Source organism: Panthera tigris, chromosome C1 (assembly GCF_018350195.1).
Source record: "Panthera tigris isolate Pti1 chromosome C1, P.tigris_Pti1_mat1.1, whole genome shotgun sequence".
NCBI classification, from domain to species: Eukaryota; Metazoa; Chordata; class Mammalia; order Carnivora; family Felidae; genus Panthera; species Panthera tigris.
Genome location: NC_056667.1, coordinates 19,135,563 through 19,153,849, shown reverse-complemented (window position 1 = coordinate 19,153,849; position 18,287 = coordinate 19,135,563). Strand labels below are relative to the sequence as shown.

Below are 18,287 nucleotides of genomic sequence, written 5' to 3'. Positions count from 1 at the left end.
GAAAGGCACTTAGAACCACCCTAGTCTCTCCAGTTTTATTATAAGACATGTGGACAGGGGAGAGAAGTGGCAGAGGGGTGACAAGAGGGCAGCTAGGGCCCTCCCCCACCATGAGCTTCAAGGCACAGTTGAAGGGGGGGGGAGGCGGTCAGGAAAAGGCATGAGATGAAGATCAGAAAGCCCAAGCAACCAGCGCCTTACAAGGGACAAGGATTGCTCAGTGTGGGGTGGGCCCTCCTGGACCATCATGGAGGGGAAGAGCCTGCCAGGTGGGGTAGGGAGGTGGAGTCTCTGCTGACACTCGGTGGCTCATGGGACTGGCTACTACCACCCACCCCGGGAAGCACTGAGACAGACTTCGGTGCCCTCCCTCCCTTTAAGGGGCATGGAAGCACTGCCTCCCAGAAAGGACACAAAGAACTTGGCTGAGCTTGCTGGCTCATGCCTCATTTTGTCTGGAGATCAGAGGGGGCTGAGACATTTTGGTTTGAACTTTTTCACCTCCGTGAAAATGGGCAGGGGAGAGAGGTGGGGGTGCAGTGCAAAACGAAAACACCAAAATCAAGACATAGGCTGAATCTCAACTCTACCACTCAGTGACCTTGGGCAAGTCACTTCACTTCCCTGAGACTCAGTTTCTTCATCTGCAAAATGGGATCGATTAAGATCTCCTCACAGGTTGTGAGGATTAAATGAGAAAATAGAAGTAAAGTTAACAGAGTGCCCGAGAGAGAAGGCTCGGTATGGATACTTCGATGATAGGCAGGGGTACTCAGCATATGGGAGGCCCGGGAGTGGTCCGAGCAAGTGTCTGCCTTCCTCTTCCAGGCTTAAGAGCGAGCACCTGTGGGGCAGGGTTTGGGGAGGTTTGGCTCCAAGGCTTTAATGAAAGCCCAGGGACCCTCATGGGCCTGAGTGGAGGACAAGGATAGGGTTGGGGGTACAGTGACTTTGGAAGAAAAGGAAGAGAGGAATATTTCTTCCCATAGGTGCAGCTGCAAAGACATCAAGCTGGGCCCATCTAGGATTTCAGATCCAGCCATCATTGGGCTGCTGCTGGGGGAAGACACCGCCCCTTCTTTCTCCTCAGTGTTGGGGTTATCAAAAATATCTACAAACTGTGAGAAACTTCACGTAAAAACACTTTTCTGCAGGTATAAAAAAGACTGGCTGTAGTCAGTGGCTTGGGACACAGACCACGGCCGTTCGGTGGGGGGGCACGCGGGTCTGGGCTGCCCTGACAGCTCTGGGGGAGGCTGTGTTCTTTGGCTGAGCTACACTTCTGTGGAGCCGGGGCCTGAGGGGCAGGGGGCTGGCTCCGGTAGTCCCACTGTGACCCTTGCTGGGTAGGAGGTGGGGGTGCCTTGGCCCTGGGCCTCGGAAACTCCTCAGTGGACTCCCTTGCTAAGAGCAGAAGCCCACTTCACAGTGAACCTCCCCAAGCAGCTGGCTTCCAGCAAGTCCCAAATCAGGTGTTGGGGTCCTATCATTAGGTTGGATTGAGTGGTCTGGAGAGCCGAGGTCTGGGGTACAGTGACTTCTTCTGGAGGGTTTTTCCCTGAGCCTCCAGAAGGCTGTCTCCAGCTAAAACTGACTCCCCTGGGGACACCAGGCATAGGAGGGCAGCCAGGAAGAAGGCTCCAGACAAACAAGAGTGCTTCCCCGGCAACCTCTCCCCAGCCCCCAGTCCGGGCCTTCTTAACGTTTCTTTCGGGGGAGGGGGGCGGTGAATGTAAGGAGAGAGGGGCGCCCTGTCTTCCTGGCACCACGCCTCCCGGATCTTCACCCCACAAGGACCTGGGCTTCGTGCCTGAGTGGGTGAGGTCCAGGGAGATGACCTGAGGTCCCGTTTCTGGTGTCCTGAGCAGCTTCTGGAACCACGTGGGTGGTAAAGGGCTAACGGTGGCAGCTGGAGTCAGAGGTTCATCCGTCCGGTCACCCCAGGCACCCCCTTGTCTGACCCTTCACTGACCTCCGACCGCACAGGCAGCCTGGGAGTGGCGGGGTGGGGGTGCCCGAAGTTTGAAATGTGCCAGGACCACTGGCTCTGAGCCCGAGGGGCCTGTCTTCAGTGTTGGAGGCCTTCGCCTCAGCTCCCCCCCCACCCCGTCCAGCCCGGCCTCTCATGGTCTGAGGCCACACTAGGGCTGGAGGAGGGGCAGGCCGCGCCGAAGGCCTTCCTTCAGGAACTGCATGTAGGTGGCCGTGGACGGGTCTTCAAAGGTGGACGAGAAGCTGAAGACGTTGTTCTCAATATCCTCAGGCTTCATGGAGGTGATGTCCAAGAAGTAGTTGGCATTGATGTGGTGGACCTGGGAGAGGGTCTGGGTGAGGAGAGCGAGGGGGCCCCTCTTGCTCCCTGTCTGCTCCCGCTCTCTTAGGAAAAGGGGACGCTCAGGCCTTGACTGTCCTCGCTCCGAGGCAGATGGCAAACACGCAGGGCAGACGCCAACCAGAGGCTGTTCCCCTCGCCCACCTCTGCGCACACAGGGCCCTCTGCCGGCGGACCTCTCCCACACCCCACCTGCCGGGCAGGGACCTCCCGCCTCTCCGCCTTTTCCTCGCCCCCACCCCCCACGGCCCCTCTTCCCCCGTTCCTGTGACCCATGAACCCCACACTCCCTTGGGCCAAAATGCCGACCCACTCTGTGTGCCTGCTTCCCCCTCTGCCTCTCACACTGGCTAGTCAGCTCCTTAAGGGCAGGTGCCCAGTACAGGAGCCAAGAAACACAAGGACAAGCGAGGAGAGCACGGTCCCCAGGCCAAGTTTTGTCTGCCGAGCTCTGTGAGGCCAAGGCCCTGCCACGGCCGGGCTCTGCTGGGCTGAGCGGTGGCCCTCTTCTAGGCAGGCCTCGGCTCTGGCTCCCCCACTGCTCCCCGGCCTGAAAGCCTGGGGAAGCTGGCCACCCTCCCACGGCCCGCAGTCCCACACTAACCATCCCTCAGGACTCAAAGGATAAGGGGCAGGAGATTCTGAGGCTCACAGGCAGGCCTGGTTTCAAAACCAGCTGCATCTCTTAACCGTGCAACTTTCGCCAAGTCTCTGCACCTTTTGAGCCGTAGTGTCCATGTTTGCAAAATGGGCACTCGTGCCTGTCCATCTCCCAAAGCCATTTGAGACCTTGACGAGAGTGTCGAGTGTGTGAGTGCTCGTAGGGGTCCCTGAGGAGAGGTAGGGTCTTGCAGCTTGGCTCGGCCTGGGGCCCCCTGGTCCTCTCTGCTTGTCACAAGGCCTGGCCCCTGCTTCCTCCTTCCATCCCAGAGCTGGCCACCATGGTCCAGGGTGAGCTTGCCCTTCCTGTCCACTCTGCCGCCGGCCTGTGCTCATGGCTGCCCCATCCCCAAAGTGCTACTGAGGTCCTCCTCCTCACGGGAGGGTCCCGGCACCTGGTGGGGCAGGCAGGGCGGGCAGGACAGTTCCCACTTTACAGATGGGGACAAGTGAGGCTCAGGCTGCTGGGAGACCAGCAGGAAGTAGTGGAGCCAGCCCTGAAGCCTGAGGCGATCTGTAAGTCCGTGCCCTTGCTTTCTGCTTCCTCCGCCCCGCGGCGCCTGGCCTGGGCTGGGTGCAGGTACTCGGGGCTGCCTACCACAGTGCCATTGGGCAGGCAGATCATCATCTCCACGGGGAAGCTATACTTCTCCAGGTGCAAGTCTGCGAGCTTCTTGTGGGACGGGTTCTCCTGGTTGTTCTGTGGGGACAGTTGGGCGCGCTCCTGATGCCTCAGTCTCCAGCACTCTCCTAGGGCCTCCCACGGGGCTGTTCCCATCCGCCTTCCACTCACCTGCATGTCTTCCAACTCCCTCACCAGGGACCAAGTGCTGATGAAGCTCTCATTAAGGAGGGCGAGGATGGGCGAACTTTCCAGGACAGTCTCCCGGAGAGTCCGCCCCGAACCTGTTCAGGGAACAGCACGGCGAGAAGAGTGAGGCCCGCTCCCATGTCCTACTAGCTTTTCTCTGGGTAATAAACCTCGTGGGCTGTAGAACGGTCTGTGCACGCCGGTGAGATAACAGATTCAAAGAGCCTGCCACAGAGTAGGTGCCGAATACTGGGTAGCTGCCATTGCAGTCAATAATATACTGGCATCCTGGGCGGAGATCTGTGGCGGGGGTGGGGGGGAGGGGGGGCTTCAGCCAGGGACTTGCAGACAGTGGCAGCTTCTTAAATCCACTTAAACTCTGTGGCCCAGGGCCTTTGTACGGATTGTTCTACCTAAAACACTTTTTCCTCCTGTCACTTGATAAATTCCTACTCATCCTTCAGGTCTCAGCTTAAAACCACTATCTCTAAGAAGCCTTCCCTGAGCCCCCCCGTCACACTCTGGATCTTCCCCTGGGTGATGCTCCCCACCCCAGGCTTGAACTTATTCACTCAACGTCTGCCTTCTGCACACACCGTGCTCCCGAAGGACAGGGACCACTTCTGACTTCCTTATTAGAAGACTCTCAGCACCAGGCCGACGCCTTGGCGCAGGAGGTGCCCAGGAGGTTTGTCGATTGACTGAATGAGGGCAGGGGCACCGTTTTACTCATCTTTGGGCCCATTGTCAGACACCCAGAATCTTTGTGTCTGGTAGGCCTTGGGTGAATCTTCTGAATAAGCGAACGCCTGGCCAGCCTCTGGCACTATTTTTCTCTCTCGCTTGTGTGCAACACTTCACAGAGCCCAGGCACTTTTACATCCATCTTCACAACTCTGGGAGTATGTTACCCCTCCTTCACTGTTGAGAAAGCTAAGGCTTAAGGAGGGGAGTCTCAGACCATAACGTGAACCTGATGGTGAAGAAGGTCAAATAAGGCCTCTCCAACAGCTCTTCCTTTGCCAGCAGGGCGGCCTCCTGCCAGAGCCCCAAGGCCCTGGGGCCTCAATAAAGTTTCCCTTTCATTGGAAAAAAAAAAAAAAGGGGGGGAAGTCATTTGGCCAAGGTCTCCACGCTGAAAATGACCGAGCTGGGCCCCTTTCACTGCGAACAGCAGCTTCTTCTGAGCTCGGCACACAACCCCTTCTCCCAAGCCCTTCTCCCACGCCCCTGCCCTATGTAGTCCCCAAGTCCCCCCCGCCCCCTCCCCCGCTATGTTCCAACAGGACAGTCCTGCTGGTCTCAGAGCCACCTGTACCCCATGAGGTATGATATCTCCCCCAGACTGGCAGGGTCTCCCTCACCTCAGCAGGACTGGTCATCCAGGGCCCCCCACAGCAGAATTGAGTGCACCAGCTTGTTCTTGGCCTTGGCTTGGTCGAAGGCCTCGGTGAATGGCAGATAGGCGACCTGGGGCCAAGTGGAGACAGAGAGAAGCTACTGTGTGAGGCTAGGGTCCTGTTCAGGAGCTCTGTGTAGTGTGTGTGTGAGTGTGTGTGTGAGTGTGTGTGTGAGAAAGGGTATTGTTGAGCCACGGGAATGCCTCCTCCAAGTTCTGAATGGCCAAAGAGAGGAAAGAGAAGCCCCTGGCCAGGCCCTGCAGGGAGGTGGCCTCAGCAGCAGGCCCCGTACCCAGCCTGGAGACTAGCGCCCGCCGGCTGCTCCCCCAGCCCTGGCCGCATAGAGCCCGCCCCTCGCCCTCACTCCTGCCCACCTTCTTGAAGGGGTACATGGCCACTTCTAGGCGCCGGGCAGCCTCCTCCCAGCTCAGCTCCTGCTGCCACTTGATCTCCTCAAAGACAAACTGGAGGGGCTCCCCTGAGGGCGGGCGGCTGTCGATCACGTTGCCCTCCTCATCCAGGATCACAGAAGGCACCGACGGGCCCACGGCCTCCAGTTCCATCTGGCCCAGAGGTCAGTGGGGGTTGACATCAGTGAGGGTGTCTCAGAGATGGGCAAGAATCCTTAAGAGACCCCCAAAGATATCCCACTCATTACAAAGGTGGAGAAACTGAGGCTCTGGGAAGGGCAGGGCCCGGTCAAGGCTGCAGTGAGTCCGGGACAGAGCCAGTGTCCATCAGGGGCTCCTTCTACTATGTGAAGCCACCTGGGGGCCGAAGACAGCTGGTGGGTTTTCTGTGCAGGGTCTGGTGGTTTCCCAGAATCCCGCTTCGGGGACAGTTGGCCTCGGCCTGCCAGGGGCTCTGTCCTTTACCCTGGACCGCCTGAGACACCTAGCCCTGCAGCTGGATCCTGTCTCCTTACCTGGGTCGGGACCGCTTGTGTGCTCACCTGGGGGATATAGCCAATGTCCACCTCCATATTGCTGTTCTCACTGGCCCCATACAGCCACTCCATGTCCACATTCAGAGACCTGGGGACAGGTGAGAGGGTGGCCAGGGCCGAATACCCCCACCACCAAGGCCCATTAACCGTATGTCAGACTTTGAAGCACACAACTCTCCCTGTGTTACAGATGAGGACACTGAGGCCCGGCAAGGTGAACCCAAGTGGTCTCGGGGCCACTGGGGTTTTGACAGCCGAGGCTGGGCCCTTTTCTGTCCCTGGGCTGCCTCTGCCTAAGGCACTGCAACCACACAACACTCCACTGGCCCTGCCCCTTATAGTTCACAAAGGGCTTTCACATCTCCAGGTCATGTCTCCAGTGCTGCTCAAGACTCTGAGGTAGAAAGATCATCAGTGCCTCCCCTAGGACACAGAGAGGGGCAGGAGCGAAAACCTGGCCCCGGCCTCCCTGAGCTGGCCTCCCTGCGTGCCCTCTCCCACAGGAAGTCTGGCCCCACCACGAGCCATCAGCAGATCTGCCACACGAGGGCAGCCCAGCACCGACAACTACCCACCTTGGGCCGGGGGAGCTGGGTGCCCGAGGAGGTGGGCAGCCAGCCCTGTGGCCAGCTCCTGAGACACAGGCTCAGGAGATCCTGAGGCTGGTCATTTGCCCCTGCCCTGTTTCATCCAATCCGGGACCCCCACCTCCAACTCTGGGGGGCCGGGAGGGGGGTGGGGAGGTAGGTGTGCCCTGGGCTGAGCCTCTACAGCTGAGGGGAAGGAGACAAAACCACTCTGGCTCCTGGGGACAACTTTCTGTTCCCACGCTATCCCAACTATCACTCTTGCCCTGGAGCTATCCCTTCATTTAGCAGATGAGGAAACTGAGGCCCAGAGAGGGTCGGGGCCTTGCCCACAGCCATGCAACCCACTGGTGCCACGGTGGAGACTTACTATGGGCCTCCCAGCCAAGGTCTTGTCCCTGTCCTGGGTCACTCAGACCTACTAAGCAGCCTCTTGCTGTCAGGGAGGAATCTGGAAAGACTTGAAGCCAGGCCCTCTGGGTCCCATGCTCTTGACAAGAGGCTGATCCTGAGCAGGTTGGGCACACAGGAAAGCTGGCATGGAATTCTCCCAGAAGCCCCCTGCCCTCTACCCCCCAGGGCCTGAGGTAGCAAGTACAGGTGGTGGAGGGCCTGCCCCCGGGCCTTTACACGTGCTGCTCCCTCTGCCTGGCCAAACCCTCCTAACCCCCCAGGTCTCTGCTTAGATGTCTCTTCCCCTGGGAAGGCTTCCTGGACCCTGACCAGGCAGATCCCTGCCCACCTGCCAGCCCTCCCCTAGGGGGACATGAGCAAGCTGTGGTTACAGGTCTGTTGGAGGTCTGTGAGCAGTATGAGGGCACTGGGCTCCAGCTTTGGGGAGGGTCTGTTGGCTGCTGCCCTGGGTCCCAGGCACAGAGTTGGCAGTCCGGGCCAACTGGGACATGGTTGCCAGGTGATGGAATGACCCACCTCAGCTCACCTCAAGTTGCCTCCTCCTGGGTCAGCTCCAGGCCTCTCCCAAGAGAAGTGGCTCTGGGGAGTGAAGGAGGGGCAGAGACTGAGGGGGCCTCGGGGCCCCTGCACCTGAGCTCCTGGAGCTTGCGGGGGGGAGCGGGGCAAACTGTGGTGGGGTGCAGGGCTGGCCCGGGGCCCAGGCTCTCACCTGTGGTTGGGCACGAAGAGCCGGAAGTCTCGGACATGGGTGGCATCTTTGGAGAGGATGATGTGGCCAGTGAACTGGCCCGGCGAGAACCAGAAGGGGAAGTCAGGTGGCTCGCTGAGCTGGAACTCGGCATGGATCCTGGGGGGAGAGGAGCCTGGCTGGGACCAGCCCCCTGCTGAGCTGAGCCCTCCCCCCCCCCCCCACCACACTGTGGCTCTTTTGCCAAAGCTGGGGAACCCTTGGCCAGATTCTTGTGTGGAGAACAGGGCTGGGGAGGGAGAAGCCCCGAGGCCCCAGAAGCACTGCCCGTCCTCAGGGTCCGGTTCACACACCGCCTTCTCTGGAGGCCACGTGTGACCAACTGTCCTCTAAGCCTTCACAGCTTCTGCAGGGGTGTGACCCGGTGTCACAGCTCTTCGACACTCCCCTCTGGGCGGGTGACAATCACAGCCACCGGCCTCATGCTACGCAAGCACCACACTTTCCCCTTGTTCCTAGGAGGAAGTCACCACCACCCCCAGCCACAGATGAAGAAACCGAGGCCCAGAGAGCCAACACCGCTCCCCCAAGACCAGAGGGTGGTACGCGGTGGCACTGGGGGCCACCAGGCAGGCCCTGCCCTCGCAGCGCTGTGCCCTTACGTGCTTCCCCCGGGTCCCCAGCTGGGCAGAGAGACCAGGAGGGGTCTCTGAGGGCTACACACCGGAACATGACGGTGTAGTAGAAGTCGCTGATGGCGGTCAGGCAGGCGACAGCCCCCTGAGGGGCAAAGCGGGTTTTCACGAAGGGCCGAGGGTGGAACATGCTCAGGAGCCGGTGGATGATGACCTGAGGGGAGGGCAGTGGAGACCCGTGCCGGCTTGTTGGGTCCTGATCCCCTAGGTGAGTTTCCGCTCTGGACCTGCAGGCCTGGGCCTGGGGTGGGGGTGAGGAGGGGGAGGCAGGAGAGAAGGCGGGGTGGTCCTGGCACTGGGGGTCCAGGTGCGGAGCAGGTGGAGAGCAGGTGCAGAGGGGGCCGTGGCTGGGCTGGGGTGGGCTGGGCGGAGGGCCTCAGGGTCACTACAGGCAACCCTCACCTCTTTGCCCTTGGGCGGTGGTGGGTAGAAGCGGTTGTTGGATAAATAGCCGGTGAAGACGCTCAGCTCACTGGGAATGATCCACCACGGCTCCCCCAGCTCCACTTGGCCCCGAGGAGGAAGGAAAGGCCGGAAGTGTCGGGCAGCAAACACCGCGCTCGGCAAGGCCGCAGTCGTCCAGTTGCGGAGGCCGGACAGGGCCAGGCGGGAGACCTGGGGCAGCGGAAAGCAGAAGCCCTGGGGCGCTGAGAACCACGATGTGGGGGTCCCCATTCCACGAGTGGGTGGAGGTCTCCCTGGAGCCGAGGCTCACCTCACCCCACCATCCCCGAGCCCCCAGCCCAGGAAGCGGCACCCCCACGGCCTGCTCAGGCCAAGCCCAGGCTCCAGGCAAGCAGGGCCACCCGGGGCTAGTACAGGGGTGGGGGTGGGGGTGCTCTGTGCAGGGGTTCTGCCTGCCTCTTCTCTCCCTGGTTAAGCCCAGTCACACGGCCCCGGTCCCAGGCCTCACTGGCACATGGTCCTGCCTCCCTCCTTTGCACCAGCTGGTGACCCCAACTGCCCCTGCCTGCCATGCCTTCTCCCTCCCCTTCTTCTCTTCAAGTCTCCTCCCCAGGATAATGTCCTGCCGAGGGGGCAGAGGGTTTGGAGGGAGGTCTGAGGAGAAAGGTGGTAACCACCTTGGGGGAAATCTCTGGAGCAAAGAGCAGGATGTGACCACAGAGAAGGGGCAGGAAGGCAATCCCCAGGGAGTGCCCACTTCCCCTGTGGCCAGCACCCTGGTGGCTGGGCACCTGGCATGCCTGGGGTCCCTCAGCCATCTCCTGTCACTTCGGTAAGGTGCCCTCTCCGTCTGGTGAGCTGCTGTGCAGGATGGGACGAGGGTCAGACTGTGCAGGCCTGACTGTCTGCACATCTAGAACACTGAGGCAGGATCTGGAGGGCATCCTCCAGTAACACCCACAGCTTCCACCTTCTGTAGCCCCTCCCTGCCCTCTGCGCTCCAGGCAGGAGTCGCATGGAGGTGGTGGCCACCAGGACAGCAAGTGCCTGGCACCTTGTGGGGGGCGGGGGTGGCACTTGGCCACCAGGGAGCTGCCAGGTCTTCAACAGTAGCAGGCTCCCTCTCCCTTCCGCGCCTCTGCAGTGGTGGGGGGCCAGGCTCATCGCGAGGAGGGAGGAGGGGGTTTCTCAGAGCTATCCCCAAGAGGACCGAGCAGGCAGGTTCTCCAAGCAGGGCCCGCTGTGCAGGGCCAGGCTGAGCTGCCTGCTGCTGGGTCCTGCCCACGGCTGGCCACCCCTGCAGGGGGAGCTGTGCACCAAGGGGGGGCTGCGCTCTGTGGGGCACTGCTCCTGACCCATCTTCCTATAAGAGCAGCTGTGCCCAGGCACCCTGCCAGTCCCACCCCGTCCTCACTGCTCTGCCGGGAACTGATCTACTCGGACAGCTTCAACCAACTATCGCTGCCAACCTTGCCCACCCAGGTCTTCTGCAGAAGATCAAACCTGTGTTTCCAACCACTTATTGGACTGTTCCCCTGGATGTCCCCAGGCACCATGACTTCAGTTTGTCCAGACTGACCTCATGCCCTCCCCACCAGACCCACTCCCTGCTCTGGGTCCCATGGGGCCAAGGGCCCACCCTGCACTTGGTCACCAGCCAGAAGCCTGAGCCACCCCTCCAGCCCCAACCCCCACTTTCCTTCCTCTCGATCATCACTGCTTCCCCACCCCCACCTCCTCTTCCTTCCCGAGAACTGGTCTTCTCGTCTCCCATTTTTCCCCAGCTGCCGGCCCGCCGAGCATCTGATGAGGGAACCTTCCCATTTCCAAGTCTGCTGTGGTAACCTGCTGCTACAGAATGAAGGCCAAAGTCAGGCAACCAAGGCCCTCCGTAGTCTGGTGACTTCTTTTCTAGCCCCACTGACCAGGACGCCCTTGCATGTGTCTCCTGTGCTCTGGGTCCAGCCGCACCAGCTCCCTGTCCTCAGGTGACTGGCCCGGCACTTTCTGCCTTCAGACCTTTGTTCATGCTGAAGTGGCATTTCAGGAGGAAGGCTGAGTAGGTGTGGGCTGGGCAAAGAGGAAAAGCCTCTCCTGGCAGAGGGAACAGCATACGAGAAGGCTCACAGCTGGAACAAAGCCTCGACATCTGGAGCGGCTGGAGCAGAGCAAGCCGGTGGGGGGAGGTCTGGGAAGGCCGGCAGGGTGTGGGGATGCCCCGGTGCCATGGTGGGCTTGAGACCTTGGCCGTGAGGCCTCAGGTCGGGGCGGGGCTGCTCAGGAGAGCATTTGTCAGGTGCCCTCCCCACCCTATGACCCCCCTGCCAGGGACAGAACCTCAGGTCTGGTTCAACAGAGTTCAGTAGAGCGGCTGTCAGGTGCCAGGCATGGGGCTAGGGGCCTGAGGATGCATACAGGTTCAGGTCACAGCCCTTGCCCTTGAGAAACTCACAGCCTCGGGAAAGACCGAGTTACAGAAAGTAACAAGCCTTCGTGAGGCGCCTGCCTCCACTCTCCAGTGCGCTCGCTGCTTCCTCTGCCCAGGCCCTTCTCCCCCTGCCTCCCCTGGCTGAGCCCCGTTCTCCTGCAGTCTCTATCAGATTCTTCCTCCAGGAAGCCAGCCCAGATCCCATCTGGGTTAGGGGCTCATGCTTATCCCTCCTGCACCAGACTGTGTCCTTGACAACGGGGTCAGCACCACACCCACTTGTGGACCCCCCAGGGCCTGGCACACCGGGGGCACAGAGGGCAGTTAATAAAGGAAGGAAGAAAGGGGGTGCCCGGGTGGCTCAGCCGGTTGAGCGTCCAACTCTTGGTTTCAACTCCGGTCATGATCCCAGGGTGGTGAGATCGAGCCCGGTATGGGGCTCTGCACTGAGTGTGGAGTCTGCTCAAGATTCTCTCTCTCTCTCCCTCTGCTCCTCTCCCCCACTTGCGTGCTCTCTCTCTAAAAAATAAAGATAAGTTTAAAAAAGAAAAAGGAAAGGAAAGAAGGCAAGAAAAGCAGGGCACAGACCGATTCTCAGGAGGTGAGGGTACGTGTGCACAGATGATTCTGTATCTGTGGTCCCACCGGTGAGCAGCCTCCACTGCCCCCCGCCTCAAACTCACCCCCAGGAACCCATCTTTGCTCTTGGTCATGGACTCCGGGATCAGAGGCTGGAATCGGGCTTCTATGGTGAGCGTCTCCTCGCTGGGGTCAAGGGGCAGCTCCTCCTCATAGCTGGCAGCAGGAGCTGAGCCTATGAGACACGGTCAGTGAGGTCCCCGGAGAGGGGCCCTGCTCTCAGGCTTCAGGGCCTCTCTTCTCGGGAAGGGGAAGCCCTGAGAAGAGACAGGTGAGTAGCAGGTGGGTGAGAGAGCCAGGCTTGGAGCTGGAGTAACAGTTAACGAACCGAAGTAACGACGAGTAAGTATCACATTTTTGTTTCCCTGGAGCTCTGAGAAGCAGAGAATACCATCATTGCCAACTATCTCACCCATGAGAAAGCACAGGTTCAGAGAGGTGAAGTCACTTCCCAAAGGTCACACAGCTCGGTAGTGGGGGGAGTCAGGATTCAAACCCAGGCTTGTTTTACTCTAAACCCACAATCAACCATGACCCTCTTCTGAGGGCATTGTGATCTCAAAGACTCAGTTTCCTTAAAGGCTCAGGCACCAGGTGAGGTGGGTTCAAATCCTGCCCCTTAGCAGCCGTATGATGTCTGGCCAGTGGCTTGTTATGAGGACGGGATGAGAGAATTCATGTGGCGGTAGCACCAGGTTTGGTACAGAGTGAACCCATAATAAACTTGACCTACATTACTCCTACCAGAGGTTTCAGGGTCGGGTTGCTACGGAGCTAGGGCTCAAACCAAATTCTTCTGACTCCATCCCGTGCTCTACCAGGCCAAGCTGGCTGCAGAAAGGCCACTCTCGTCCCCCCTCCCTTGTTCTGCAAACTGAGTCCGAGATGAACTTGGTGTTGGGCCCACCAAAGGCAACATCTGGGCAGGCAGCTGCCTCTCCCGGCGGCCGGGATCCTAGCACCAAAGAGAAGCTACTGTCTGGGGCTTGGAGAAGAGAGCACGCGGGCTCTAGGCTGAGGTCGGTTCCATCTCCTGGGTGATCTGGGGCAAATCCCTCGGCCCCTCTGGTTTTCCCACATGGGGAATCGAGACCGTGCTGCCCTGCATGTCCCTGTCATGGGGGCCTCGTGAGGAAACGAACGCTTGTCAGAGACTCGATCAGAACAAGGAACGAAAGTGAGAAACAAACCACCTTTGACACGGTCTTTGGTGTCATAAGCTCTGCGGCTACAACGTCCTCAAGAATGCCAGTTTGGAAGAGAGGACGCTTGCTTCTCCCCGGTTTTCTGGGTGGCCTTGTTTCCCCGTCCGTAAAAGGAGGGGCTGCAGTGGCAAGTGGCTGAACTTGATTTCTTAGATCTTTTCCTGCCCGAGGCATGCCAAGTCCAAGCCCTTCAAGTGTGGACGGAGTCATGATGAAGGTTTAGGGAGAAATGAAGCCTATTTCAGAAGGGGTGACTAACAGGAGGGAGGGGCCCTGGACACCTCTAAGGAATAAGACAGTGAGTGGAAGGTCTTGTCATGGCTGCTGTCCCCGGGCAGGTTCGTGGTACAGAGATGATGCCTGGCATCTGCTGATGAACCTACTGACAGACCAACTGGGTGCATGCGGAGCAGTTCTTAACCAGGAATCATCAGAATCACTCAGGATGCCTTTTTAAACTACAGATGCCCCGTAGCCTCCTCAAACCTACTGAGCCAGAATCCTAAGGGGCTAGAATGAGGAAGCTGACCCCCCCTTTTTTTTAAAAATTTTTTAACATTTATTTATTATCCAGAGACAGAGAGGGACAGAGCATGAGCATGGGAGGGGCAGAGACACAGAATCCGAAGCAGGCTCCAGGCTCCGAGCCGTCAGCACAGAGCCCGACGCGGGGGCTCGAATTCACGAACCACGAGATCATGGCCTGAGCCGAAGTCAGACGCTTAACCGACTGAGCCACCCAGGCGCCCCTAGGAAGCTGCCCTTTTAATCAGCACTCCCCAGCAGCTCCTGATGCAAACCCCTGTTCTAAAGAACCATTGTTATTTCTGCATGTGTAAGCCAACACAGCAAAACTTTCCAAAGAGCAATCAGGAAACCTTGGAGGAAGGGAACAATAGGAATGTGTAAGCTTATTAGGCCTGCCTGGTTTTTTCAATTCTTTTACTGTTATCAGAGATACTTATTAATAACAGTGTCCAGTATCTTATGGCCTTCTGCTTTTTTTCATAAAAAGTTTTATTTCCTTACAAGTGACTCAATACAGACAATTCGTAAAACCTTTAAGATATAAAGAAAATTAAACACTCATAACTGTACCAACTAGACAGCCTGCTTCTGTTTCCTGCATAGATTTGATATTTTTGGCTTTGAATTATTTTAGTTTTTGTTTTCCTGAAACTTGGTTCAGTTTTGCCCTCATAGTGGCCTACGAGGTAATGGAGAGAGGGATTATTTTCCCCTGATGGAGAAAAAGATTTATGTGAAAAAAAAAAAGCGGGGGGGGGGCTCCTGGGTGGCTCAGTCAGTTGAGCATCCGACTTCAGCTTAGGTCATGGTCTCTTGGCTCATGAGTTCAAGCCCCGTGTCGGGTTCTGTGCTGACAGCCTGCTCAGAGCCTGGAGCCTGCTTTGGATTCCGTCTCCTTCTCTCTCCACCCCTCCCCTGCTCACGCTGTCTCTGTCTCTCAAAAATAAATAAATGCGAAAAAAATTAAAAGTGCCCTCAAGCCCAGGGAGCTTGTCATTATGAGGGAACCCACTCTCGCTGTCCGTAAAAAAGGACAAGGAGGAGGCTGTGTGGATGCTCAGGGAAGTGTCTGCAGATAGAAAAGGTCAAAGCAAATCCGCACGAGGCTGACCCGTTTACCTGCCCATCTGCTTTCACGACAGAGCTGAACGTCACTGAGAGACACTGACGCACGTCTACTCCAGCAAATTCACACTTTTCAACTGACCCTCCTCCTCTGGCGGGGACTGTGGTCACTGGGCCGGCAAGTGGCCAACCTCCCTGACCCAGCCTGAGACACGGAAAGCCCATCACGTGCTTGGTGCTTACCCGCCCGAGAGCGGCCGGCATCTCTCCCTTGCCTTTACCATCTACTGACCTACTTACACCCACCAATTTGGATAACAAGATCCCAAGTTCAAGAAATGGGAGAGAAATGGACACAGCGGTTGGGGTTAAGGGTAAGACAATGAGAGGCATTTAACAATTCATTAGAATATTTCAGACCCTCATCTTTATAAAAAAAAATAATAACTGATTACAATTAGATAAAAATGGATTGCTAGAACGGGCGAGGAATCTGACAGCACCTAAGCAGAGTTTAATACTGAGTAATACTAGTGAGAACTCCTATTGAAAGCTAGCTACTGGATACTCTGCAGGTACTGTCTCTAACCCTCAAACCTGTGAACAGGTGCGGGACCTGGAGCCAGATGGCCCCGGTTCTGATCCTGGCTCTGCGCCTCAGTCTCCCCAACTATAAACGCGAGAATTAGGACAGCGGCTACCTCACGGGACACTGCGCAAATTAAAGAGAGAACGCAGAGGAAGCGCTTCAAGTCATGTCTGGAAGGGGTCAGGCAACCTTAAATGGTATTTGCACTTGAGAACAGGCTCAGGCGGTGCCAGAAGAGCTCGCCCAAACCGCCAACTAGAAAGTGTCAGGGCAGGGAGAATCCCAGGGCCGTCAGGACCCACCATCTCCCTCTCCAGGTAGCCTTCCTGCTCAGAGCAAACACAGTGGCCAAGAAGCTGAGGGCCATGCCTCGGTGCTCCCCACCCCAGTCCCCAGCCTCTCCTGGTACCTGTCAGCTTCTCAGCAATGGGCTTGAACTCCTCCGGGCTGATGTACAAATCCCGGTCTGTGTCCAAGGAGGAAAAGAGAAAGAGGCCTTCTGTCCCCAGGGACTTCAGTGCTGACTCCTGCTTGGGAGGAAGGGGCTCCGCTGAGCACCACGTGAATACCCAGCTGGGGTCCCAAAGCGGCAGAGGGGGCAGCTCCCACCACCTCCTTCCTGAGTTCTGAGGACGCTTCCAGTCCACCCATTCAGATGTCACCTCTGCACCACCCCAGAGCCCCAGTCCCCTGCCGGGTCCCTGCTTCACTCTGCTCCTTCATGCACCATCCACTACCCGCCAAGGTTGCCCTAGTCTTCCATCTGGCCCCGTCTCCATTTCACACTTTTTCGCCAGTGTCCTCTCCTGTCCCCCAGCACTGTCCCGGCACTCCCCAGGTCCCCACCAGGCTCTCCAGGTCACAGCTTCGCTCCCTCTGTCCAGGTCACCTCTCTGGACAGCCCCTCCAGTCTGTCCCAGGCTCTGCCGCACACTGGGCCGATGCTCCCGCCTCCCCGCAGCAGTCTTCCCAAGTCTGCCCGACCCCACCCTCCCCACCCCTTTTCCCTCCCTTTCAGGCCACCGTCCCCGGCCCACCGGTCCTGACCTTTCACCCTGCCCCAACCCCAACCCGTGCCTCCCCATCCCCTCCCCCGCCCACTCCAAACCTCCCTCTGCACCCCGGACACCACCCCCCCGCCGCCGCCGCCGCCCGCTCCGAGCCCCGCCCTCCGAGCCCCTCCCCTCGCCTCCTCCGAGGCTCCCCCCGCCCTCCGAGCCCCCCTCCCCCGGACCCCCGAGCCCAGGCCTTCGGTGAGCCCGGCGCGCGCCCTTCCCCGCGGGCCAGACCTGCCGCGCGGCCGCCTGGGCCTCGGCGTGGCGGGCATAGGCCCGGGCGGCGGCAACGGCGGCGGCGGCGGCGACCAGGGCCCCGAGCAGCGCCAGGGCGCGGGCGCGGCGGGGCGCGGGCGGTGGAGCGGCGGGGCCGGGGCCGGGGCCGGGAGGCCCGCGCTCGCCCGGCCGGACCCGGCCCATGGCGGCGGCGGGGCTGGCGGACTCGCGACGGCGGCGGCGGCGGCTGGGCGGCAGCGGCGGGGCGGGGAGGGGCGGGGAGGGGAGGGGAGGGGCGGGGCCGTGGGGGGCGGGCGCGGGCCCCGCGCCGGGTGCCGGCTCTGCAGCTTCCCCGCGAGCCGAGCGAGTCAGTGGAGGGGCGCCGGGACTCCCCGCCACCCGCCTGCCAGCCCGGCCCCAACGTCGCCGAGCCTCCTCCCTGCGCTTGGGCTCCCGCAGAGAAAGCGGCCTCGGCGTCCCGCCCGGCGGAGGCCAGGGAGGCGGCGGGGCGGGGCGGGGGGTCGCCGGGGAGGGCACTCGTGGGCCGCCAGGCCTCGCGTCCCCTTCTGTCGGCCGGAGGAGGGTACCCCTTATCCCACCTGCTTTCCAAAACGTCCTCAGTCACGGAAAAGAATAAAACACTACGAAGTCCAGGCCGTATTCCGTCCCCTTCATGGTCCAGCTGGAAGGCCATCGCTGCACATTTGCGGGGGGTGGGGGGAGGGGGCTCTACTTCTTCCAGGCCACACACAGGCGCTGCTGCCCTGAGACCCTCACCTGCTGGGGCTAGAAATGTGCTCACTTGTCAGGACGAGTCAGAAGAGACCCTCCCTGCAGGTTGTGGTGCGGAAGAAACCTGGGCTGGTGGGGCTGGCGGCCTCTTGGCGCCGGCAAGGCCGGACTGTGACTTGCCAGCTACTCTCTCCTCTGCTGGACGGTTGCATGGCCACAGGAGTGATTTTTCTAGGGAACAACTCTTGGCATGCTTGGAGGAGGACCCTGGGAATGGAGGCGGATGGAGTTTGAAGAAAACACTTTTGGATCCGTCACTGCTTTTGGTTCCTGTCTCCAGGAGCCTCTTTCCCCTGGGGCCCTCTTCCATCATTTCAAGGTCTCCAGGAGCCCCAGGATGGCTGTCTCTTTCCCAGGAGAGGGCAGAAACTGCCGAAGCCTCCAGACAAGAACCCTGGCTGCGGAGAACAGCAGCACCGCCCTGGAAGATCACTGCCAGCCCCAGTGCACACGCACCTGTCAGGTCTGAGATGTTGGAGGGATCTACCAGGTACCGAGCACCGCTGTGCGGGACTTGGTGCTGGGTGTTTGATGCTTAGTTGTTCTCAGGCAACCCAGTGAGGTGAGGATTGTTTGCCTCGTTTTTAAATTAAGGAGGCTGAGCTCAGGCACCCAGGTCTATCTGAGTCCAGATCTCCTATCCGGTTGCCTTGCAGGGGACGGCCCAGCAGACTGGGGACGAGGACTTTCTTCTACCGCCACGTCCGCCCTTCGTGGATAACCAGCTATGACAGTGCCCTGAGGGCGGGGCTCATCTTCCCGGAGCCCCCACAGGACCTGACACGTGCTGGCACCCCAATGTCTTTTGCATGAATGACTCGCAGGGACCGAG

The 18,287-nt window shown here is 59.4% G+C and overlaps 1 protein-coding gene across 1 annotated transcript; it reads right to left on the bottom strand.

Annotated features, from left to right (window-relative positions):
- On the bottom strand, positions 1–16,867 carry SELENON (selenoprotein N). The gene is made up of 12 exons (XM_042996330.1): positions 16,682–16,867; positions 15,802–15,919; positions 12,050–12,180; positions 8,936–9,148; positions 8,563–8,687; positions 7,860–7,997; positions 6,156–6,237; positions 5,578–5,766; positions 5,168–5,273; positions 3,786–3,898; positions 3,591–3,692; positions 1–2,312 (listed from the first exon to the last, which is right to left on the bottom strand). Exons 1-12 carry the CDS (start codon positions 16,865–16,867, stop codon positions 2,142–2,144), a joined length of 1,674 nt encoding a protein of 557 aa, XP_042852264.1. The 3' UTR covers positions 1–2,141.
- Between the last annotated feature and the right edge of the window lie 1,420 nt (positions 16,868–18,287).